The 25,466-nt window shown below is 42.7% G+C and overlaps 1 protein-coding gene across 1 annotated transcript; it reads left to right on the plus strand.

Annotated features, from left to right (window-relative positions):
- The first annotated feature begins 1,041 nt into the window (after positions 1 to 1,041).
- LOC107388268 (5'(3')-deoxyribonucleotidase, mitochondrial) lies at positions 1,042 to 8,155 on the plus strand. The gene is made up of 5 exons (XM_015963714.3): positions 1,042 to 1,545; positions 2,917 to 3,017; positions 3,973 to 4,033; positions 4,157 to 4,271; positions 7,844 to 8,155. Exons 1-5 carry the CDS (start codon positions 1,273 to 1,275, stop codon positions 8,002 to 8,004), a joined length of 711 nt encoding a protein of 236 aa, XP_015819200.1. The 5' UTR covers positions 1,042 to 1,272; the 3' UTR covers positions 8,005 to 8,155.
- Positions 8,156 to 25,466: the final 17,311 nt, after the last annotated feature.

The raw sequence follows: 25,466 nt of genomic DNA on the forward strand, positions 1-25,466 counted from the left end.
TCAAAGGTCATAAACATAGGTGGCTCTAGGTGGAGCTGTTTCCTGTTTAAATTTCACATCACATTCTCGCACCAAAACAGTCAAAAATCTCTGTGGAGAATTTAACTGGCTCCAACCCTAACCCTTTAACTGGTGATTGTTCTAATTAATTAAGTAAAGATCACCTGAACTTTAGTTACATATTGCAAAAAACAAAACAAAAATGCTGCTTGACTTTAGCATCATCATGAACTAAATATCAACACAACTTCAGATTTTAAAACTAAGACTTAATACGCTTCAAATAGTGAATGAAATTGGTGTCCAGGTGAATGCTGAGTCCAAGGGGTAATATATTATAATGAAAAGGAGGGGACTGAGAACCAAGTCCTGAGGGACACCACTGGGGTGATATTAGATGTGCAGTTGTTCATGAAGCTGTTTTGAGATCTGTTTGGGAGATAAGATGTGAAACAGCAGAGGGCTGTGCTTGGACTAGCTGTTAGATAAATGATTCCTAAAGGACCCATAGTAAAAGCACAGGTTGCTGGAGAAGTTTTAGACAGACACATTCTTCAAATTGATTGAAGTCAAAACTGTGAAAACAAGTGTTTATTTTTTTAATCAACATACGATTGACCTAATACAACAAACACAACTTGTAAACACTAACATTTGTTGAAAAGAAGAGCTTTGCACTTGTGAATAGGGGAAATAATGCCTAAATGAAATATTTAGAAATGTAGTTGTGAAAAACACGGTTGATGGGGGCAGTCTATTACTTTGTTTTTCAAATAGATTATTTTCTTCTACACGAGTGCTCATCATATAGCAGTTTTTCCTTTCTAACGTTTGCGTATGCTTTTATTTTGAAGTCAACACATGCATTTCCTACCGTAATCTACAGTATTGTTGCGCACCGTGAAACCAGTGGGCTGTGTGACTGCAGTGTTTGTTCTCACAGCTGAGCACTCCCGTTGCTGCTAAACTAGCCGCTGACTGGTTGTTTCGGTCCACTTTCTCCACAGTAACTGTGACAGATGCGTTAGACAGGTTCACCGTAGCGGCTGCTCATCTAATACAGGCTGACACTTAGCTCTTGGTGGCTAGTCCGCTAGCCGGTCAGCTAGCCAACTCAGCTGTATCACCAAACACAAAACCACAAACACAACTTCATCGACAAATCATAGTGGCCGCAACGACTTATGGTTATTTTCGAAGCTTCTTGACTCCCATGCGAACTTTGTCGGCTTATTTTCCACTCGTCTGCAGAATCTGTAGAAGCTGGCGGCGATGCTACCCTCCACCACCGCACGCCTACTCGGAAGAGGGAAAACGTTACTCCCTGATCCGTTTAGGAGGATTTGCATAAACATGTCGTCCTCTTCAGCATCGGGTAAGAGACTGCGGGTCCTGGTTGACATGGACGGTGTCCTGGCGGACTTCGAGGGGGGGTTCCTGAAGAAGTACCGGGCCAGGTACCCAGACGAGCCCTTCGTCAGCCTGGATGACAGGAGAGGCTTCTGGGTGTCGATGCAGTACGGCCAGCTGAGGAGCGACCTGTGTGTGAGTGATGTCCGATGTCTAGGACAAGATCAGAGAGGAACCTTCACTCAGTCTCCTCTGATCGGTTCCAGAATAGGTTAGTGCGTGAGGAGGCAGGAAGTTACCTGTGAGATCACAGGTGAGTTCAGATGTAGGATCTGCTCAAGTCAAACTGGCTATCACAGGCTAGAGAAAGTCAGGCTTAAGTTAGACTAACCCATGCTCACTCTGTAAAAGTCGTAAAACACTTCAGTTCTGTATTTTATTATTATTATTATTATTTACCATTGCTTGTTTTTGAAAGCCTGTGTTAAAGTAACACAACAGCTGTTTGTGCAGTAGGCAAAGCAGCTGTTTCTGTAAAAGGCCACAAATAATAAAAGTAATCAAAATCACATTTAAAAGGAGATTTGAACAATGTTGAAGCATGCTTCTGTGCAGCAGTTATAAATAGTTATCATCTTACGCTGATACTGGGCTTTGATGTACTTGTACACCAATTCTGGCAGATTTTTAGAACTTTGGCCGATTTGCAACATCAGCCAGATTTTGAGCTCAGTCTGTTGACAGCTTCCTGAACAGCCTCAGTGGGGGGGAAACAGCTTTTATTTCTAACAACATGGTCCAAATGCAGCCAAGGCCAGTGTTTGTGCACTGAGGGACGGTCTTGGTGTCAACGGGGGCTGCAGGGTTAGGACGGCACTGCATTCTGGGTAAGTGGACTTGTTGATGAAAACAAAGCAGGAGCGTTTGACATCACATCATTTAGAACCACGTTTGTTTCCAGTCGTGATCCCTGAGCCTCTCTTCATTCAGAATCTCATCTTTTAACAACGTCTCACAATAAATATTGCTCTTTTTCTACTCTAGTTTATTCGCACAATGCCCAAATACCCATAAAGCATCGAGCTGAGACCTTATACAGAGTAATTATTATTTTTACCCCCCCAAAAAAATCCAAAAATGGCCCAAATATTCTTTGAAATCTACTTCTGTGCCCAGTTTTCCGTTGTAGAGGCACAAAAACACAACAACAGTTGCTCCTGCGGTAACAGCGTTTTTATGTGTGAAACTCTCAGGCCAGCGTGAGGTGGGCCAACGAACCAAAAACATTCGTCTGAATTTAACGTTCCTGAAAAACAAACAGCTAAACATAAACTAGGATGAACATCGGGAAATCCTGGATGATTCGGCCATCTTTAAAAAGGAGAAAGCTCTGTTAGCCGAGCCTTAAAGTATGATCACAGTTTGTTGATAGTGTAAATGACCCTTGTACAGCCTCACGTGTGCTGTTGACTGCAGGCTGAGTGTGTGTGTGTGTGTGTGTGTGTGTGTGTGTGTGTGTGTGTGTGTGTGTGTGTGTGTGTGTGTGTGTGTGTGTTTTGACTTCAGGAGAAAGCGATCAGTATCTGGGAGTCCAAAGGCTTCTTCATGGACCTGGAGCCTCTGCCTGGAGGAGTGGAGGCGGTCAAAGAAATGGCCAAGATGGATGAGTAAGTCTCCAGGATGTATTGGATGCATGATAACAAATTTAGCTGCTGACGTAGCAGAAACGTGGTACACAGCGGCGCGACTCTCCAGAATGAGTGAGGGGAGCTGATTTAATGACGCAAGCTGCATGAATCATAACTGCGTAATTTAAGTTTGTGGCATTTTGACCAAAAGCTGTATTTAGAGTTTTATTTATTTTTTCCAAAAAATTAGGATTTTTTTTTAGGTTTTGCAAAATGTTCACAAGGTTTTAGTGCAAAAGTATTAAAGTGACTAGTATCTGTTCGCTTGGATTGATGGAGTTCAAGTGGAAGGCTCAGGTCAGTGGGAACAGGAGGTGTGGAGGCAGCATTAAAGCTGCACTGAGTAGCAGAAGGATGAATCTAAAGTCACTGCTGCACACGTAGTGCACTAATAACCGATGTGCATTTATTGGATTAAATAAAAACAACTTGTCGATATCTGGCCGCTAGAGGGCAGCAGAAACCGCTGCTAAACACAAACACTGACAGGCACGTGATGTCTAGGACATATGAATGCATTAATCTGTTATTTCTATTCTCCAGTACTGTGAGAAATAATTATCCTCCTCACAGTTTTCAGCTGATTTATGTTGCCTAACCAGCCTGGCTCTAAGCGAAAATGTAATCACCCCCTTGTCAAGTCATGAAATACTTCTGATTAGCTCCACTCAGATCGAGTTAGTTGGGTCCAGATCAGCTGGATCGCTCCCAGAAAGAACCGATCAGGCACTTCTGATCTGTTTGGTAACTCTGAGTTACCTCAGTCCAAGTGAGGAAACTCTTGAGTTTTTTATGTAATTTTAATCGGGGATACCCTTATCTTTTGTTTTCCAACACGCTATTGTTTCCAGTTACTGAGTGTGGGTGTTACTCAAGCAGAACATGTGTTTATTTTTTCCACTCAAGCTCTTGTTGTTTTCCTTGTTTCCCGCAGCACAGATGTCTTTATTTGCACCAGCCCTATTAAGCATTACAAACACTGCCCGTATGAGAAGGTAAGCCAGGCGTCGCTCAATAACATGAGATTGCCTCCCTTGGAAATCGCTAATGCGTTTAATTTTTCCTAATTGTGTGTGTGTGTGTGTGTGTGTGTGTGTGTGTGTGTGTGTATTTTCCAGTATGCTTGGGTGGAGAAGCATTTGGGCCATGACTTTTTGGAGCAGGTCATTCTGACCAGAGATAAAACGTTAATCGCCGGTGACATCCTCATAGACGACAAGCCTGACATCCAAGGTGGGCTTTGTTGTGGATGCACACAAACTACTGAGTCACTAAAACAGACATGTTTGATTGTATATCGGAGCAGCTTTAGCTTTACGTTGACACATGTCCCAGATTGCTCGCTTTTGGCTTCTTTCTTCTTGTGCGGACTTAAAGAGACGATGTGTAAATTTTACCATTCATTTCTGGAAGTATCCATCAAAATGTGGTTGAAAATGAATGAAATGATGCTCAGTTGGTGAAAAATATTGTCAGCTTTGTAACATATAACCATAAAAATCAGGTCTAAAATACATGGGAGTGGGTCCAAGTCTCTGGGCGACGCCATATTAGACGCCATGTTTCCTTCTACAAGAGCCAATGAGGACAAAACCCATTTACTGGTTTGTAACAAACGGTTACAAAATGTTCACTATTCTTGAATGTTGTTGTTTTACACATTTACCTCTTCACTTGTTGCCAGTGATGAAAGGGAGTCTGATGTGCTTGTCATTTTGCTAAAGTTTGCACTGTCCAGGGCTTTTTGACCCTAATGGGCATCCGTTAGTAAGGTCTTACTCCAACACAAAAATACTGCTTGCTTACAACGATTTAGGTATCTACTGCCCCCTGTGGCCAGGAAAAATACACACTGTCACTTTAAACAGTGGTTTTGGACTGTGGCTGCATTTATTCTACATTTATATTTTTCTTCAAATAAATTATCAAAGCATGTGTATCTTACAAGATGAAAATAATCAGTATGCACCCTGTTGACGGACCAATTAGATGGATACTAATTAGTTTGTTAGAAGGAAAAGCACTTTTATTAGACAAAGTGAAGGAGCTTCAGCACTGCCTCGGATCTCAAAGTTCCATCTGAAGAAACTGCAGGAATTCCAGAATCATAGTTTTGACACATAAAACCAAAGTGGACAAACTGCAGAAAACCATATCAAACACCAGCTGTCAGCACGGCGGTGGGGCACTAATGGTTTGGACCAATTTAGCTGCTCATCTCAAGTTGGGTTTACTGCATTTTCCACATACACACACACACACACACACACACACACACACACACACACACACACACGTACATATATATACATATATATATATATATATATATATATATATATATATATATATATATATATATATAATTTTCCCCATTCAACCAGCAAACTATTCATGAGAAAAAGGCAGCTGAGCGACTCAAAAGTGAAGCAACGTCAACAGAAAGAGCTGTGGTGTTTCTGCGATCTCCCTCAGAGATCCTCAAGTGACCAGCATGACTACCGCCTCGCGTCGGAGCTGGCCCGGCTGCCCCGGGAAACGGGAACAGCCAGCCGCCTGCTCTAGCTTTTGTCCAACTAGTTCCATGATTAACATCCAAACTCGAACACACAGAAAAAACTAAAGTTCAGAGAGTCGAAATGGCCGAACATCTATTAACATGAGGCCGAGGCCTTTCCCCGGAGCTAGCTCTGAAGTCACGTGGCTCTGATGCCTATTAATTATTCAGAAATTTTAGCATTTCATTCAATTTAAACAGAAGAGTCACAAAAAATGTCACCCCCCTCAGAGTTGTTGTTAATGTAAACTGGATCTATTAAACCTAAAATGGCTGTAAACATGTTTATTTCGGCTGTGAAATGGGCATTTTTAACATGGGAGTCAATGAGGAATTGCTCACTTCTGTTGCCAGCCCCTAGTGGATGAGGGCGGAACTGCATTTTTAGCCACTTCTGTGTTGGCTTCAATTTTACTGCATAATTATGACGGCTTAGTTTTCCTCACAATTTACTACAGACATGACAACGTGTGACGGTAAAGTGTCCACTCACTTGATCATTTTATCAACCCAACCAAGTCCATAGAGGTCAGCTGGTCAAAGTTCTCTGAGCAGCTGTTGTAAAAGACTAAGTGTTCTGCATTAAAGGGATTTTTGAACATTCTGAAATAAATGTGTGTAAAAATGATCACTAATAAATCGCTTACCTGTTAATAAGTAGCTTCCTGAATGGCCTCTGTTTGGAGAAATAGCATTTTTAGTCTGATGAGCTAACAGCTAGTCTGAGTGCGTCCAATACCAAATCATAATGTTGCCACCTTAAAAGAGCTCAAATTTAGAAAATGTCCCAGCCAGTGTTGGTTTTTGTTAACGAAAACGAGGACCAATTGATTTTGTTGATGCCCCTCTTTTTTCATAACGAGAAAGAGACGCCAACGAGCTCTTTGGTGACTAAAACGTGACAAGATGAACGGGAGTTTTCGTTAACGAGCCGAGACTAGACGAAAACTATGCTCAAAATGCACATTTGTGCCTGTCTCACAAAAGTTAGAAGCAACAGCGCTGCTGCTGTCTGTGTCCTCTGCTCACAGACCAGCCTCAGAAGTAGGGTGAAGCTGGCTCCCAACCACATCAGAAAGCACTAACCACTCAATTTGCGTGGATTTCTGATGTGGGTTGGAAGCCAACTTCACTTCACGTTCTGTTAACTCATTCGCTGCCAGCCGTTTCCTGATCGGTAAAGCCCTTCGCTGCTAGCGTTTCTCGCCGTTTTTACTGTTTTTTAAGAGTCACTGAACGTTGCGGGCTAGGATGATGTCAACGCCAAAACAACCAAAACAACCAAAACAAAGAGGAGGCTCACCTCTTACATCAGGAAGAATCTGCGCGTTTCGAGTGTTATCCGTTCTTTCATAATCCGTTGTTGAATTGTGATCAGCAGAGGCTTTTCCGGTTCGCTCCTCACTTTTTTTTACAGCAGCGGCCCAAAATGCTCTCCTAACACATGGATGTTCTGCTTCCTGATCACGTGACGTGTGACGTATGTGGATGAAGATCGGCATTAGAGCTGAGATGTTTGTTCTCACGGTGCGGGGGCTCGTCCGACGCCCACACAGTAAAAAAATAAAAATGCAAATGGCGACTTTAAGTCGTCAGTGGCAGTGAACGAGTTAATGAAAGAAAATCTTAAATTTCTTTATTGGAAATCTACAGGGTGATGCGCAGATCTGCATCAATAAATTATATGCATTATTGTGATGTTTGGCGAAATAGCATTTTTAGTCTGATGAGCTAACAGCTAGTCTGAGTGCGTCCAATGATGTGGGGGCGACGGTGGCACAGGAGTTAAGCACTCGCCCCGTAATCGGAAGGTTGCAGGTTCGAGCCCCGCTCAGTCTGTCGCTGTCGTTGTGTCCTTGGGCAAGACGCTTAACCCACGTTGCCTGCTGGTGGTGGTCGGAGGGACCGGTGGCGCCAGTGCTCGGCAGCCTCGCCTCTGTCAGTGCGCCCCAGGGCAGCTGTGGCTACTCATCCCCACCAGTGTGTGAATGTGTGTGTGAATGGGTGAATGACTGATTGTGTTGTAAAGCGCCTTGGGGGGTTCCAGGACTCTAGAAGGCGCTATATCAAATACAGGCCATTTACCATTTTACCATTTACCATGTTAACTTTTACCTGGATACAGTAGATCAGATTACATGTATGATCCTATTCTGCTGTGGTTACCAAGTCAAACTTTACCTCCCGTGTTTCCCACAGTTTAGTATGTGTCTGCCATAGTTTCATAACCTTTACATGTCCTGATCAGGTGTGGTGCCCAAACCAGACTGGGAACACATCCTGTTCACCGCCTGCCACAACAAGCATTTGTCCATAAGCTCCTCCCAGAGACGTCTCCTGTCCTGGATGGACGACTGGCGAGCCGTCCTGGACAGCAAAAGGCAGAGAGGAGCGCCATGTCTCGCTTAGCAGAAAGCCCCGGGATTGTTCCGCCTCTGGGATGTGGATGGATCCGCTGAGCAGGACGAACTCATGTCTTACAGCTGTTGAAAGAGAACAGTTCTCCTCACCACCAGAGGGCAGTGTGGCATGCTGAGTTTTCCAAAAGGGCATTGGCTGCTGAAAGCTTCTAAATGAGCACATTGGTGTTTGAAAATGTTTTAGAGCTGTCGGAGTGTTTTTGTTAGATTTTTTTCATCACAAAAAGCCCCTTTCATAAACATGTCAGTGTACTGTGATTCAACATCAGACCTCTCCACCTCATGATGATAACAAAAATAACCTCACATAATGGTAGGCGCTTGCACAAACACCAATGTGACTGATTCTTAGCTGTTTTCTCTGGTTATAAAATACCACTGCAACATTTCTGTACATCTGCAGGACGGTCTGTTCTGATCTTACAAGTTTAAAACCACTAATATGGTGCTTTTAACACTTTTCCATCAGCATTTTACAATGATCCATGCATCTTATTTAACACGCTGAGATAAAGATTCTAGCACTTGCCAAAAAAACTCATTTAGAATAATTAATTACTAATAAATTTGTTTATTTTTGTTTTAACTTAGAAGTTTCTCTATTGTAAGACATCAGAAAAAGTGTAAATAAAGTACTGTAATCTATTACATTTGTATGGTCTGGTGAAATGTACTGTGTTTCTACTTTTGTTCTGTGGCCTGTTTACACACACACACGCACGCACACACACACACACACACACACACACACACACACACACCACAACAGGGTTAAAATCCGAACCTGCTCTTATTTTGGCCCACTTACTTTTTGTTTCTGTGTAAAAATGTCACCTTTGGATGCCCTGCAGGACTGATGAGCTAACGGGTAGTTTGAGTCTAGCCAAACTAAAATGGTTTGTTGCTGATTTAGCATTTGGGAACAAATGATCTGTTTTAGAAGACGTTACCAGAGTTTAATGTGTTCTTTTCTGGCCCTAGTTTAAACTTAATTTCTGTCTTTTGGTGCTGTGTTACCTCCAACACATTAAAAAAGTAAAAGACTGTAAATGTTTTCTTTTTTCTTTGTGTGTGTCGTTTGTATGTTTTTCTAATAAGTTCCTTGAAGGGCCAAAGCTGTCTGTACCTCCTTAGGAGGCTGAGGTCCTTTGGAGCTGCAAAATGCTGCAGCTAGAGTTCTGATGAGAATTAAAAAGAGAGATCATATCTCTCCTGTCTTAGCTTCCCTACATTGGCTACCTGTTCAATTCAGAATAGATTTTAAGATCCTTCTTCTCACATACAAAGTTCTTAATAATCAAGCTCCATCATACATCAGAGATCTGATTGTTCCATATGTTCCTAACCGAGCTCTTCGCTCCCAGACTGCAGGTTTACTGGTGGTTCCCAGAATATCTAAAAATAGGATGGGAGGCAGATCTTTTAGTTATCAGGCTCCTCTCCTGTGGAACCAGCTCCCAGCTTTAGTCTGTGAGGCAGACACTTTGTCTACTTTTAAGAATTGGCTTAAAACATTTTTATTTGATTGGGTCTATGGTTAAAATCTGATGTTAGCCTAAATCTGGACAAGTGGGGGAGTAGAGGGAGGTGGAGTGTACAGTCGGTAAAGACGGCTCTCCCTTGCCCTGCCTCCAACATGCCTCCATCTAAAAAGGCTAGGTTATCCAGAGTTATCTCTGTAGTTATGCTGCTATAGGCTTAGACTGCTGGAGGATACACTGACCACTTTTCACACTACTACTTTCTTCTACAATCTGCTCTTTAACTGTATTATTTTCTGCAATTTAAGCTGTTAACTTCATTTTTTCTCTAAGTGTTTTTCTCCCCAGAAGAAGCTACAATGATGTTCTGCTGAGCTGTGGTGGCCTCATGGAGGGGGCCATCGTCTAGCACACCTCTGCTAACCTCTTAAACATTCTCCCTCTCCTTATAATAACATTTTACTTTCTTTGATGTTGAATGTGCTACTACTAGTTTATCCGTTTAATTATAGATCCACTAGGATAAATACAATAAAGTTTATCTTTCACCAAATACAATATTTACTAAGAAATCACAATGTAGCCATAGAAACACTACTTGGTGTGTGTGTGTGTGTGTGTGTGTGTGTGTGTGTGTGTGTGTGTGTCTGCTCTGTTTTCTCCATCCCCAGTGAGTCGTGGTGGATGGCTGAGCCAGGATCCTCTGGAGGTTTCTTCCTGTTAAAAGGGAGTTTTCCTCTCCACTGTCGCTGCATGCTTGCTTAATGAGGATTGCTGTAAAGTCAGTGACTTGATGCAACCTGCTGGGTTCCTTATATAGGAAACTTTTTACTGATTGGCTTAATGAACTGACCTTAATTGGAATGTTTATTGTGTGAAGTTCCTTGAGACGACTCTTGTCGTGATTTGGCGCTATATAAATAAAATTGAATTGAAGTTAATTCTCAGCTTTTAAAATCCTTTAGTCACTCTGTTGTTGGCTCTGTTATCCACTCTGCTGCGGTCTGTTGGGGTGCTGACAGCTCTGACCAAGACAGTAAGAGACTAAACAAGCTAGTTCTCAAAGCTAACTTGGTTCTGAGCTGCCCACTGGATACAGTTGAGGAGGTGTGTGAAAGGAGGATGCTGAGGAAGATGACCACCATCTTGAAAATCCCTACCATCCACTGCATTCTACTGTGGAGACCATGGACAGTTCCTTCAAAGGCAAACTGAGACATCCCAGACACCTGCTGCACCCGAACATACATTCCTGCTGATCCATATAAACCTGAACTGGTCACCTGCTAGTTCGTCCCTAATCAGATGTCTAAGAAGATTGTGAACAGGTTATAGTCAAGAGGTTCTAGAGTTTGTCATGATTGTTTTTATTATGTTCTAGGCTGAATCCACGCTCAGCTCCTGCACTGGTGACTAGATTCGAACCAGGTGGTGGACCAGCGCTGCTTCAGTAAAACTTTTGAAATCAAATGAAATAAACAGATTTTGGCATAAAAGGGGTTCCACTTTCCAGATCTGGAAGTGCTACATCGCTCTCTCATGGACTGCTCTGTCAAAGATGTGCTTCGAGCACTTCTTCAGTGTGAGAAAATGCTCAGATGCTTTGATGGGTTTTTTTTCTTGATGGATTATTTCATCTCTGCAATCTTCACTGTGCGTTACGTTTAAAACATCTGTGCACTTGCACAAGTCATTATTAAATTACTCACAGGCAAATAAATAAATCACTCTTGTAAAAACAAAGGCACAGCCTACTGTTCATAATGAATAAATGTCACTGTTAGCTTGCTAACTTCTGCACACGTACGATATATGCACATTGTTTAACCATAGTCTGTTATCTCCCTTTTAATCTTTCCTGTTTATAGCTCAAACGATTAATTCATTAATGTTAATGTTTATTAGTTACTGGAGGCCACTGTTTAGCATAATCAGTCTAGGTATTCATCATGCTGTCACAAGGTGTTGGTTTACAATGACAGCAGAATGAATGAATATATCATTGACGAGTTTCACTGCAGCGATGAAGGTGCCACAAGATGGTGACAAATCGCTCATCGAATCGGTTTATATGTTGCGTGATTGCGTGTGTTTCTTTTTTATCATCCTTTTGATCTCTTTATGGTCATGGACAGCTAGAGCCCATTCTGAATGCATCCCGGACAGGACCCCAATCCAGAGAAAGGGGTTTTCCCACAGTCAAAAATGTTAAACTTGCCAAATTGTAAAAGGAACTGCTGTTGTGCTTTGAAGTCCTAAATTTTTAAACTTGTGTAATGTCACACTACACATTTCACACCTGTCATGAGCATGTCTCAAGTAAAGGTTTTCGTAAAATTCATTAATCAACTATGAATGCAAATTTATTTACATTATGTGCTCATTTTAGATGATTATTTTCTAATAGGACTAACAAGCATATTGTCTACATCAGTGTTTCCCAACCCTGGTTCTCAGGGCACACTGGCCTGCATGTTTTCCATGTGTTTGCTTCAGCACACCTGATTTACATTGCCTCTTCAGGCGGTCATCAAGTGCTGCAGATGCTTGTGAATGATTCATTCATTTAAGTCAGGTGCATGGCAGTAGGGAAACACTGGTGTTTAAAAGGGCAACATAGATAACACGTTGGACAGTGTGCCTTGAGGACCAGGGTTGGGAAACGCTGGGCTACATTGTTGGTCAAACTCCACGTCACATTTTTATTTCAGTGATCTTAAAAAAATTTCAATCCCACAAAATTCATTCAAACCATTTGTAGCTTGTCTAATTGGCCATGAGGCTTTTATGAACCTGATGAGTATAAAACCTAAACACACACAATGTAGTTTTACAGAAAAAATTTAAGGTAAACAGAGTTAATAGCTGCGGTAAGAAAACACAAAATCTGATGTACATGAATGTGACTTTACAACCACCCCCACACACACCTCTATATTTATCAGCATGACAGCTCCCAAAAATACAACTAACTGGACAAAACTCACCTGCATCAAACAACTGGATCCTATGAAAATTATAAATCAAAGCCAGACAAACTTCAGCGCTGTAGGTGTGCAGGTATTCACCTGTACATTGTAGCAGTACTTTAAAAATTTACTTGTCACTATCCCAGGACTTTTTAAACTTTAAAATAGCCTTATCATTCTCAAGGATGGCAGGTAGGATGACATGATGGGAAGACAAGGCAAGGATCTGACCCAGACCAGCACAAACAAAGGGTTTAAATTAGTGGTGGGCATAGATTAATTTTTTTAATCTAGATTAATCTCACTGTAATCTTGGAATTAATCTAGATTAATCTAGATTAAAATGGCTCATTCAAATTCTGCCAAAGGCATATGTGTGTGCTACCTAGATAATGAATAAAAGCAAGTCTTTGAGAATGGAGGCGTATTTCTTGTTTCAGTAATGCATCACAGACTGATAAAGCAGTTTTACTTCGATAACTGATGATGAAAATAAATAATGATCAATAAGTATTTGTGTTTAATAGCTGTTTATTTAGTTCAACAAATTCTGCACTGTTGGTCTACAGAATAGGTCATGATTAACTATTTACAGTCAGTAGCATTTGGTCAATCAGTCCAAGCTCTATTTCTCCTTCTTCCGCCAGTCACTCAAGCAGACCAGCTTGTTCACATTGTCTGGTGACAAACTAGATCTTCTCTTCTGCACAATATGGCCTGCTAAAGAAAAAAGTATATATATACACACACACACACACACACACACACACACATACATGCATACAGACATACATACATACACACACAGAAACTATCTGGCCTGGGGAGGGGTTTAAATTTCTGGGGTGCCCTTCCAATGCCCCCCTTTAGTTTGCATGTAGGATTGCCTCTGGTGAATAGGAGCGAGCTGGAAATGATGCCACAGCTCACCTGTATGAGCAGAAGCCAACTGTTGCTGTTGTTGTCTCTGAAAACGGCAAGGGGAGTTATCCTAGCTCAACTTTTCTAAACAAATATAAAAATTTATGAGTAAAACGTTTATTATTACAGGTGAATTTGAGTCGAAGCCACACGAACAATGACCTGTAGAAACAATTTATCACTTTATCATAATAAACAGCTGCTAAAAAAGCTAAACTTAGTTGGAAACCGCACCTGTCTGAGAAAGTCTTGTCTCGGTTTTCTCACATCCGAGCGCTGCTTCGACCGCGGACGGTGAAGTGTGGCCCGGGGAAAGCCCGGCTGGAAATGTCGGAGGTAAACAAAACAAAATAAAAAGAATGAAAGTCGGATTTATGGATTAAACTCTGGTGAAAGTACATAAATTATTTACTTGTCCCGCGCGATGAGAAGGGAGAAGTGCTGCTGGTGGCGAAGGTGCGACTGTTCGGCTGCATGGGGAACATCAAACTCCGCGAGCCTGGCGTCCATCCATACGTACGATGATCCGCGCCGAGTATACATCCGCGCCAACCAGGTATCCATCCGCGCAATGTGAAAGCATGTGTGAAAGCCATCATAGCTTACTTAGTATAGACCAGGACCCCAACCCAACTTTGAGAATAGATTAACGGCGTCATTTTTTTTATCGTGCGATAAGAGTCTGGCTTTGCCGCAGCGCGTTAACGCCGATAACGGCCCACCCCTAGTTTAAATACATGAGGATAATCTCGGGATACAGCTGGGGATGGTGGAGGGCCAGGTGAGTTCAATCAACACTAACAAGGGAGCCGAGACACCAGATACACAGAAGGCTACAAGAGCAGATCCTGACACTTCCTGTTTGCTCACCTAGTTTCTCCCCACTAGAACTAGTAGGGCAAGGCAAGGCAGCTTTATTTATTTCATTCCAAACACAGAGGCAATTCAATGCGCTTTCTACTAGCAAGAATGTTAAAGGGTGGGTCAAGCCTGCCTCAGAGTCCTGTTCCACCCACATATCCATTTTGAAAACTGCAACTTTAGTAGGCATTGCCTGGCAGACCGAGAGGGCCGAGCCGCGGCAGTGACAAAGACGATGGGTAACGAGGTGAAGCTAGCTTTTTTCACTCTGAGCAGTCATTAAAAGTGGAGGACTTTTCTCCCCCTCCTTACCCAGACACTCAAGAAGAACGGGACCAAGTCTATTTGGAGGAGACAAGCGGACCTGAGCCTTATTGTTTTGAGCTTGTGAGTTGCCTGAAACCACCGGAGCTGACCCAACAGAACCAGCTCTGAATGGTAAGAAGCCGTTAGCCACAGCATTAGATTAGCTGCAGGGTTCGGCCCCACGGCCCTAGAGAGCTATTATCAATAATGTTTTAGAGGTTTATCTGCTTCAACACACCTGATTTTAATCAGCAGCAAATAGCTGAGCTGCTGAACAGCTAATCTAACCTGTTAAAGCAGGAAAACCACTGAAACGTGTCGATAGCAGCTCTCTAGGACACGGCCACCTACCCTGGGCTAAAGTTACTGTCTGCCGCAGAGAAAGTTATAAAAATACCCCATGAGAACAATATTCTGTCAATATTATGTTACACAATCACAAACATCCCACTAAAACTGCCCCGATTTCATTATTTATTGAAACCAGCCGTTCTCTTTATCCTCAACTGGTGTCGTCAGGATCAGGAGCTCCCAGAAGAATGTGCCTTTGAATGATTCCTTGCTCCTCTAAACAGTTATTTGTTTTATTCGTCGTCTTCCTCCGCTTATCCGGGTCTGGGTAGTGGGGGCAGCATCCCAACTAAGGAGCTCCAGACCGTCCTCTCCCCAGCCACCTCCACCAGCTCCTCCGGCAGGACCCCAAGGCATTCCCGGACCAGATTGGAGATGTAACCTCTCCAACGTGTCCTGGGTCGACCCGGGGGCCTCCTGCCGGCAGGACATGCCCGAAACACCTCCCCGGGGAGGCATCCAGGAGGCTTCCTGGCCAGATGCCCAAACCACCTCAACTGACTCAATTTGATCCGGAGGAGCAGTGGTTCTACTCCGAGTCCCTCCCAAATGTCCAAGCTCCTCACCCTATCTCTAAGGCTGAGCCCGGCCACCCTACGGAGGAAACTCATTTCGGCCGCTTGTATCCGCGATCTCGTTCTTTCGGTCATTACCCAAAGCTCATGACCATAGGTGAGGATTGGGATGTAGATCGACCGGTAAATCGAGAAGCTGGCTTTCTGGCTCAGCTCCCCCTTCACCACGACAGATCAGCTCAGCGTCCGCATCACTGCAGACGCCGAACCAATCCGCCTGTCGATCTCCCGATCCCTCCTACCCTCACTCGTGAACAAGACCCCGAGATACTTAAACTCCTCCACTTGAGGTAGAGCCTCTCCCCTGACCCGGAGTTGGCAAGCCACCCTTTTCTGGTCGAGAACCATGGTCTCAGATTTGGAGATGCTGATCCTCATCCCAGCCGCTTCACACTCGGCCGCAAACCTACCCAGCAAGAGCTGTAGGTCAGAGCTGGATGAAGCTAGGAGGACCACATCATCCGCAAAAAGCAGAGACGAGATTCTCCTGCCACCAAACTCGACACACTCCACACCACGGCTGAACCCAGAAATTCTGTCCATAAAGGTAATGAACAGAACCGTTGACAAAGGGCAGCCCTGGCGGAGTCCAACCCTCACTGGCAACAGGTCCAACTTACTACCGGCTATGCGGACCTGTTAAATTAATTAAATACATCTCAATTTATATATTTCCTGTTTTTGTTCATGCCCATAAATATTTAAACATGCTTGAATTTAAAATGAGCTTTTAACAGTGAGGTTCTAGTTTAATTCATCACAATAGAGCTAGTTAAACGTGCAACAAAGTGATAATTCAGTTATTGCAATTCATAAATATCCATTAAAATATAAAAACACAAATTAAAATGAGACATTTGGCAGCACAAAAAACTTGTCAAACACAATATTTATTATAATAATATTAGGCAGAGCTGGTCCAGCTGTTGCATGTGAGCACTCTTCCAGTCATTATTATTGTTAAATTAAGGTTGCACAACAGCAACCTGCCAGTGTAAGCTCTTTTCTTAGGTTAATGTTTGATTCTTCTGTTTGTTTGATGTCAGATCATTATGATTTGAAGTCATTTCTACAAATAAGAGAAGTCATAACAAGATGAGGTAGACTCTTTAGCCTCGGTTGCATCACAGGGTTTGGGACGGGATGGGGTAGGTCATCTTTGGACGGCATCCATCGACATATACAGTATACTGGCCGATTCATTTCCATAGGTTCCAATAACAAGTTTTTGAGGCAAAATGGGAGGTGGCTACCACCGCCATTTTGACCGTGTCACAGGTTCCGTCAAGCCCAGACAATTCCACAAAAGGAAAGAGAGGTGGAGTTGAGGGTGGGGCTGTAGGGCTGGGATCAACTGACGACACCCGGTCGAACTTGCTACAAGCTAACCTGAAGCTAACCCAAAGCTAACACGGAGGTGGGAGCTAAGCTAACGGAGGTAGCAACCTAGCTACAACCGGAGTAAACTGTGCACAACACCAGAGTCAGAGATACGCCGGGCTGACCGCTGGGTAAAACCGGGTGGAACACGGAGGTCTCCGAGACCTCCACAAGCCAGCAGCCGCACAGCAGACAAGCGCCGCTGTGATCTGAGATGCGCAGAGCTGCCGCTGGGGAGAACCGGGTGGAAAGGTTTCCATCCCAGAGCTCCATAAGCCGGCAGCCTGCGCAGCAGACACAAGCCACGATCAGACATAGATGCACCGAGCTGCGGGGAGGGGAGAGCCGGGTGGAAAACAGAGGTCTCCCGAGAGCGCCACAAGCCGATAGTCGGAACCCAGCTCCACCAACATGTTATATTTCAACACATTTTCTAGAGTGCAGCATTATGTTAAATGCACTGGGTTTTACCGTATTACATTTAAATTTCATGGTTAAACAGTACGTGCTAAAATCTAAGCTAAGCTCGGCAGTGACCAAAATAAATATAATTTTATTTACCAAAAAAATGAAGTGGAGACTCCTTGGACGCTCTACTAGTGCAATTAATGCCACAGCAAGCCATTTTGTCCAACAATTGCACAAAAATTATCCAAAAAAGAATACACAAACACAGAGACTCAAAATGCCGGAACAGTTTCCAGGCCCTGACCGAGGCTCTACTGAGGCCTTTCCACAGAGCTAGCTCTGTGGTCACGTGGGTCTGATGCTCATTAATTATACAGAATTTTAGGCTTTTAATACACTTAAACAGAAGAGTGAGAAAAAAATTCACCCCCCTCAGAGTTGTCATGAGTGTAAACTAGATCATTTAAACCAAAAACATGTTTTGTTACCAGGCTGTAAACATGCTTATTTCTGCTGTGAAATTGGTATTTTTAACATGGGAGTCAATGAGGATTTGCTCGCTTCTGACACCAGCCCCCAGCGGATGAGGGTGAACTGCAATTTTTGGTACTTCCGGGTTGGACTCAATTTTTGAGCCGCATTGTGGGGGCTTGGTCACAACCAGCAGCCGGCAGAGTCCTGGGAGATATCAGTGGCAAGCCCACAGGCCCTCCCGCAGCCTCCCACTCCCAAGCCGGCCAATACCGGAACCCGGGACCCAGGGGCGACTAGCCTGCCGGGGACCCACCCAGGGACTCAGATCCCACCAGGCAGCCACCGTGATCAATCAGGCAGATGCCAAAAATCTTAAGCCCCACCAAACCGGGGAGTCAAACACGCAGGCAGACCGAGGCACCACACTCAGCACCAAACGTGGAAGAGGGGGGGTGTCTTATAACTCTTAAAACCACAGCATTGAAGGTTACCCATCAAAGGATTTCCTGTATAATGTTTGAATTCGTCTTTTGAATAGTATGAGGTGTTGTGAAGTATGTAGTGGAAGTCCATCCAGATTCAGCTAAATGTTGAATATTTTAGATCTTTGATAGAAAGTTGTATAAGTCTTTCCCACTGACAACTAAATCCAACTCCTCCTCAAAACACCGCAACTGTAACAGCAGACCCATAGACATGAATACGTAGACGCCCCATTGGGCGATGGAGAGTGTAACAGCATAGTCGCCATTTTTGGTGAGTTCCTCACACCCCAAAACCAACTGGAGTCAATCCAGAGTTAGCAACCAGTTTTTTCGTGCAGCCTTCGGTTGCAACAACCAGCGCACTCTTGAAAACAGATCACGTGGGACCGCTATTAACTTTTCTAGCCTACCTTTTGGGATTTAATATTTAATTTTTTTAAAATTTATTTTATTTAAGTGGATCTATATTTTAACTATCCTGCCATACCACATGTCTGGTTTTGTGAAAAGGTATAAACATATTATTTTTAGTTTGGGGGACACCTTCCTCAATGGAAATACAGGCACTGGGGACTAATGGAGACCCATCCAAGATGGTGTCTGGCAACTACGGCAGCTCCAACAGGCAGCGCCAGTCCACATCACATCTACGAATATGATGCCTGTGGGCAGACCACCCAATACTGTGGCCTACTGGATCATGTCATTTGATTGGCTGTTGACCCAACATGAAGCAGGTGAACTTCAGTGGCGGCTGGTGAAAAATATTTTTGGTGGGGCTGTGCTATTTTTTATTTTTAAACCAACTTGTGCTTTCTGAGCTTTGTGCACAACTCCACTATTTCCTGAATTAAGCACAGCTCTTTTATTTCCTGTCTTACATCATTGGACAAACTGATTAATCCAGGTGTGTCTGACTATTGGCACGCTGCCTTGCGGACCAAGGTTGAAAAATACTGCATTAAATTGCACATAAAATAACATGACCATAAATGGTAAATAGGCAATGCAAGAGGCAAGTTACAAAAACATTTTGTTTAATTTCAACATTTGAGTGAACACGAAAAATTATGAGCAGGTCACTGTTACAGTAATGGTAGTAAACACTACTTAGACAAAATGCCAGAAATTTACACTGTTAAATATTTCTGGAGTGTTGTGCCAAGGTCAACTTTATACAAAGATCAAGTGGATGCATTTGTGTGTGTGTGATACCTCATTTGTACAGAAATTTTGCCCGTCTGTCCTTCTGAGTGGCAAAGCTCTCGATTAGCTTTTTATTGAAGTCAGGAATGTTTGTGACAAGCTTTTTTTTCCATGGAGAGCATGGCAAGAGCATTCAGCCCATCCTGTGTCATGGTGCTCCTCAAGGAAAGTCTTAATTCTCTTTAAAGTAGATAAATAAAAAAACAACAGATAAGTACATAGGAAACACTTTCATAGGAAATAATGTCATCAGTATCCTCTTACAAATGTCATATTTCCCAGTTTTTGGGACAATAAATCATTTCTGATTCTCAATCAGATGTTTTTACATTTGAGGTAAAAACATCTAATTGAGAATCAAAAATGTTTAATTGTCCCAAAAGCTGGAAAATTTGTTTGCTGCAGCAGAAGTGTAACAAGTACAATGGAATCAGATTGATGTATGTACAAATTTACATGAAATACACATTTATGTGATTAAATATGTATAATAAGTAAGTGTGTTGAAATTAGTTTTTACAGTTATTGCACATTAAACATGTTATTAAACAAATGTCCCGGTTTGTGGGACAACCAAGGATTTCTGATTCTGATTGTCTTGTTTACAGAAATGTATTGTACAGCTTACCTCTGCACCCAGCTGCTGTTGTTCTCCCTGGCCAAACGTCCTCCGTTTCTTCCGTTTCCCTCGTCGAGCTGCATGGCAATGTTAGCTCTGCCTAGCATGGCTAGCTTCACCGTGTTGTTGTCCATGTGTGCCCGGGATGACTCGTGTTTCTTCACCTTCTCAGAAAAATGTTTCATATCTGTAACTCCTGACTCAATCCATGCCTTATCTGTCCCAGCCGTTTTGAATAACAAACACGGAAAGCAAAATAAGGCATTAGCGTGATTGCATCCAGCTAGCCAAGCCTTCCTGGTGTACCAATTTAGGGAGAAGCCTCATGTGTACAGTTTACCCTTCTCCTTGTCCTGCTGGCTTATCTTTATGTCGGGCTGATCTGGTCCAAGCTCTTTGACATTAAGTTTTTCCACCATAGTTCTCCTCTCGAACGGATATTGGAGAAGAGACCGAAGTGAATTCAGTGGCTGCTGAGATCCGGTATCCATGCTGGTTGTAGTCACTGGCGGCGTCCATGTTACATCTGCGTCACGACCAAAAACGACTGCCGAGTTCTACCGAACACCAACGAAACCTTTGGCGGTAGCTCTATCGCCCATCATGCTTCTGAAACAACGTCGACGCTGATTGGATACATTCCCATTCCTACCCTTTGATTTTCTTGTCAGCAATTGGACGGCTGGTCCCGTCCTGTTTGGGCGATTCAAAAACAGCCTACAACCTCCACTGCTCGGCAGAGACCGGCAGAGACCAATATATATATATATATATATATATATATATATATATATATACATATATGATTTATTTTATGATTTATTTTTGTTACAAAACACACAATTAATGTAGAATATGTGATTATTGTTAATTTTATTTATTTATTTTTTAAATAAAAATTAAAAACACTGGGGAAAACTGGGAGGGCGGCACCCTATCACACTCTACTGGCCAGCCGCCACTGCTGAACTTCTAGGTCAGGAGTATAGGGAGCCTAAATCACGCGTCTACTTTGGGACAATCGGCCCCCTGAAGAAGGAAAATTAATGCAAGTCAATGGGGCTAAAAACGCTTTTTTCTAAACCTTTTTCTTTTGTGCCATGGATTTCATATGTGATGTCTGTGAATTTTAGAAATTTTGATACCAAAAAAGCGCTTATTTTCATACGGGAGAAAACATTATTTTAGGTTTTGTGTGAAAAAAGGTCCACGACTACAAATGTGCTTCACGAAGGTGACGTCATCGAACCAGACATGAAGAAAAACAGAGGCAAAATGGCTGTAAGTTTAGCGAACCTCAAATCCTAGAAGGAAAGAACCACCGTAAATCTGGCCATTTGGTAAGTAGCAGCTATGCTAGAGGAGAAGAGATTCTGTGGTGACGTCACATAAATACATAAACATAAACATATGTGACGTGCCAATGTCTGATTTAAATTGTTGTGGAATTTCTTTTAGAGACTTAATTAAATAATGAGAAAGCAGTTTGTAAGAGTCAAACCAATAATAGAAATCAAATTTGTTTATTCCAATAGTCATGCTAATTATGAACTTTTACAAGCTGATAAATCTCAAAGTACGTGACTGGCGTGGTCGAAGCACCCATCATTAGTTTTCATTTAAATTGCAGTACAACATATGTGCCATCCAGGGTCTAAGGCAAAGCAGATTAGAAAATAGCATTTTTAGCCTTGCATTCATTTTTTCGTTCTTTCAGAGACCCATGAGCCAACCAGAAGGGGAGGAGACTTAGGGTCCCTGTTCAATTCCATGCCTGGAGGGCCGCCGGTATCCAGCACGTTTTAGCTTGAACTCTGTTTCAACACACCTGATTTCAATCAGCAGGTGATTAACAGGCTTCTATAGAGCCTGATGAGCTGCTGCACAGGTGATTCAACCATTGGATTAAGTTTGTTGGAGCTGTGGCAGATGTGAATTGTTAGTTAAACAAGATCAGCTTCGTGTCTGCATTGTAGGGGCTGGAAAGATGCAATCTCAGACTCCTCTGGAAGAAGAAGAAGAAGAAGAAGAAGAAGAAGAAGAAGAAGAAGAAGAAGAAGAAGAAGAAGAAAATATCATTTCTATAGCGCCTCTCAAGATAAAAATCACGAGGCACTTCACAAAAACAAAAAATGTAAAAATATTAAAAATAATTTAGAAAATGGTTCAAATATATTTAAAATGAGCAAAAATAGACAATTATGATTAAAAATGTTAAGAAAGAGAGAGTGAACAGGAAAGAGGGAAATCAGTGGATCCTGAGGAAGGTGGAATAGGTGGGGAGAGCTGAATAAAGAGAGGGTGGTGAAGAAGGTCATACAAAAGCCATCTTGAACAAGTGAGTCTTCAGCTGCTTTTTAAAGGAGACCACTGAGTCCACTGATCTCAGACTCAGGGGGAGAGAGTTCCAGAGTCTGGGGGCCACAGCAGCAAATGATCTGTCACCTTTGGTCTTTAGCCTGGTACTGCACAACCAGTAGGGTTTGATCACTGGACCTCAGGGACCTGCTGGGGTGTAGGGACTGAGAAGATCACTGATGTAAGATGGTACTTGTCCATGTAAGGCCCTATAGACCAGAACCAGGATCTTGAAATGAACCCTGAAGTTGACTGGCAGCCAGTGAAGCTGGAGGAGAAGCGGGGTGATGTGGGTGTGTTTGGAGGACTTGGTCAGAAGCCGAGCACAGGCATTCTGAACCACCTGTAGACGGTTCAGGGAGGTTCTGCTCAGACACGTGAAAAGAGAGTTACAGTAGTCTAAGCGTGAGGAGATGAAGGTGTGGAGAACAGTCTCGAGTTCAGAGCGGGACAGAATGTGACTCAGCTTAGCAATGTTCCTGAGATGGAAGAAGGAAGAGCGAACAAGAGAACTGACATGAGAATCCAGGGTGAGAGCTGGGTCAAAGGTCATGCCAAGATTCCTGACAGAAGGTTTGGTGTGAGAAGCAAGCTGGCCAAGAGAGTCTGACTTTGGGAACCAGCTTGTCTGGGGCACAGATGAGGATCTCAGTCTTATCTTCATTATATATATATATATATATATATATATATATATATATATATATATATATATATATATATATATATATATATATATATATATATATATATATATAACTATTTGTTGTCATATCTGCTCATGAAGAGGTGCATCCTTACCAGTCAAATATGCCAGAGTTTTGAGCAAGTCCCAGCAGAGCAATAAAAGTGGACTGGACTGAACAGGAATTTGTCTGACGGGAGTGTGCTGATATCAGCCTCATGGTAGTACAGTTCGTATTGTTTGCATAGTGTAGATACAAGGTGTGCTCTCAGGGATTTACGTACTCAAGGTTGGCGTTAGAGTTAATGTTCCCTCTAATCCAGATGGATGCTGAAAGTTATTAAATGCAGGATGACATCTTTTCCGTAGTGGTGCGGTGTTTATGTTTGTTCCAGTAATTTATTTCTCGCCTGACTGGAACAAGCGGGAACTAAGCACATGAACTGGAATGAGTCAAGAGCAGGTTTTCTTGTTTGCTGATTTGTATTTTTATTCCATCCCAGATCTTCAGCTACATCCTCCGATGTCTCACTCTATTATCCTGTTTGTTTGTATTGCTCTCCTTCCGTTTGTCTAATCAATTTATGATAGCGAAGGAAAGTGTGTTGTTGCTGCACTCTAACCTGTAGGATTTACTGGCCACACATTCCTCTTTGTTGTTTTTTTTCAGAGGATGAGTTAAAGTAATATTTTCACTGTAATCTGAACAAAATAATACAACAGAGTATGAGATGATTGTGGTTATGTTTAGGTAGGCCTATTTGGGAAAAGTCTGGATCATCTTGAGCATGGTGTTGGCTTTGTTACCGGGGCGACAGAGTCTTGATGTAAGCCTTTGGATGAGGTATGGGAGCCGTTCCAGCCAGAACCTTGTAGGTTAATATCAAAGCTGCTTTAGCGACTCTACAGAACAAGCTAGGGTTTGAATGCAAACACGGTCATGGAACATTCACCCCTCCCCTCAGGTGTGTTCCTTCTGCCAGAACTGGAAACCCAGAGAAAACAAGATAGTGCTAAACATCCGTCATAGTTTTCTAGTTCCAAACATCTGTTGTTGTCTGTGATGTTGTTTTTCCTGTTGCGACTCTGGTAGTTTGTCCTAAAGCTAAAGTGGTAGCAGCCGGCTGTTTCTCCTTCTCTGATGTTACCGAGTGGAGAACCTCTCACACCAGTGGTGTTCTGATGCTAAATACACAGGTGCGAGACAAACAACCAGATGGTCCAGAAGTTGTTTTCGGCCTGACCCGTGTTATTGGGGCAGATTTTTAGACAAATCTGAGAGAACCACTTTATAATTTTTTTGTTTGTTTTTTATCTCCACAATATACTTATTATTATGTTTAAATGTTTTCAGCTAATGTTGTTTCCACATTTGCATTGTAGCTTTAATGAGTGAATCTGAAGCAGGCGGCTAAGGGTAGCCAGTGGAGCTTAACAGAGGGGTGATGTGTGCTTTTTAAAGCTGACTGAAGACAAAACATGCTGCTGAGTTCTGCTAATTTGCAGACGTTTCAGCACAGGCTCAAGAGCTATAGACTCAGACGACACTCCAAAAATGAGAATCTGGTGCAAAAGTTCACATGAGTTAGTAATTCAACTTAAAAGGTGAAACTAATATAAGAGATAGACTCGTTCTATGCAAAGCCAGATATTTCTGACATCAGAATATTGTGAAAAGGTTCAATATTCTAGACTCAGTGTCACACTCTGATCAGCTGAGTCCAGAACACCTGCAAAGGTTCCTGAGCCTTTAGATGGTCTCTCAGTCTAAGTTTAATTACCGATATAATTTGATTGTTGCACAATATTCTATTTTTAAACTTTCACCTGTAGGGGTGGGCGGTATAAACGGTATACGGTAGAAATTATATCAATTTGGCCAACGGTAGAGATTTTGACTATATCGGCCTATCCCTTGCCCTTGCCTCTATCAGTCCATCTCTGTTGACTATAATCAACAGCTCACTGAGCCAAGGCTGTGTTCCATCTTACTTTAAAAATGCAGTAGTGACTTCTCTCTTAAAGAAACCCAACCTTGACGCCAGCTCCACCAGTAACTTTAGGCCCATTTCTAAGCTACCTTTCATCAGCAAAGTACTTGAGAAGGTTGATGAAACCCAACTCAGATCCTGGTTTTCTAAGTCAAAGATCTCTGACCCCTTCCAGTCTGGCTTTCTGAAGCAGCACTCAACTGAGACTGCTCTAGTAAGGGTGCATAATGACCTCCTGATGGCTGCTGATGCAGGGAAATGCTCTGTCATGGTCCTGCTAGACCTCAGTGCAGCTTTTGACACTGTAGACCACAATGTTCTACTAAACACGTTAAAGGCCCTGGCTGGGATTTCAGGTTCTGCTCTAGACTGGCTCTCTTC

This window comes from Nothobranchius furzeri, chromosome 16 (genome assembly GCF_043380555.1).
Source record: "Nothobranchius furzeri strain GRZ-AD chromosome 16, NfurGRZ-RIMD1, whole genome shotgun sequence".
Classification (NCBI taxonomy): domain Eukaryota; kingdom Metazoa; phylum Chordata; class Actinopteri; order Cyprinodontiformes; family Nothobranchiidae; genus Nothobranchius; species Nothobranchius furzeri.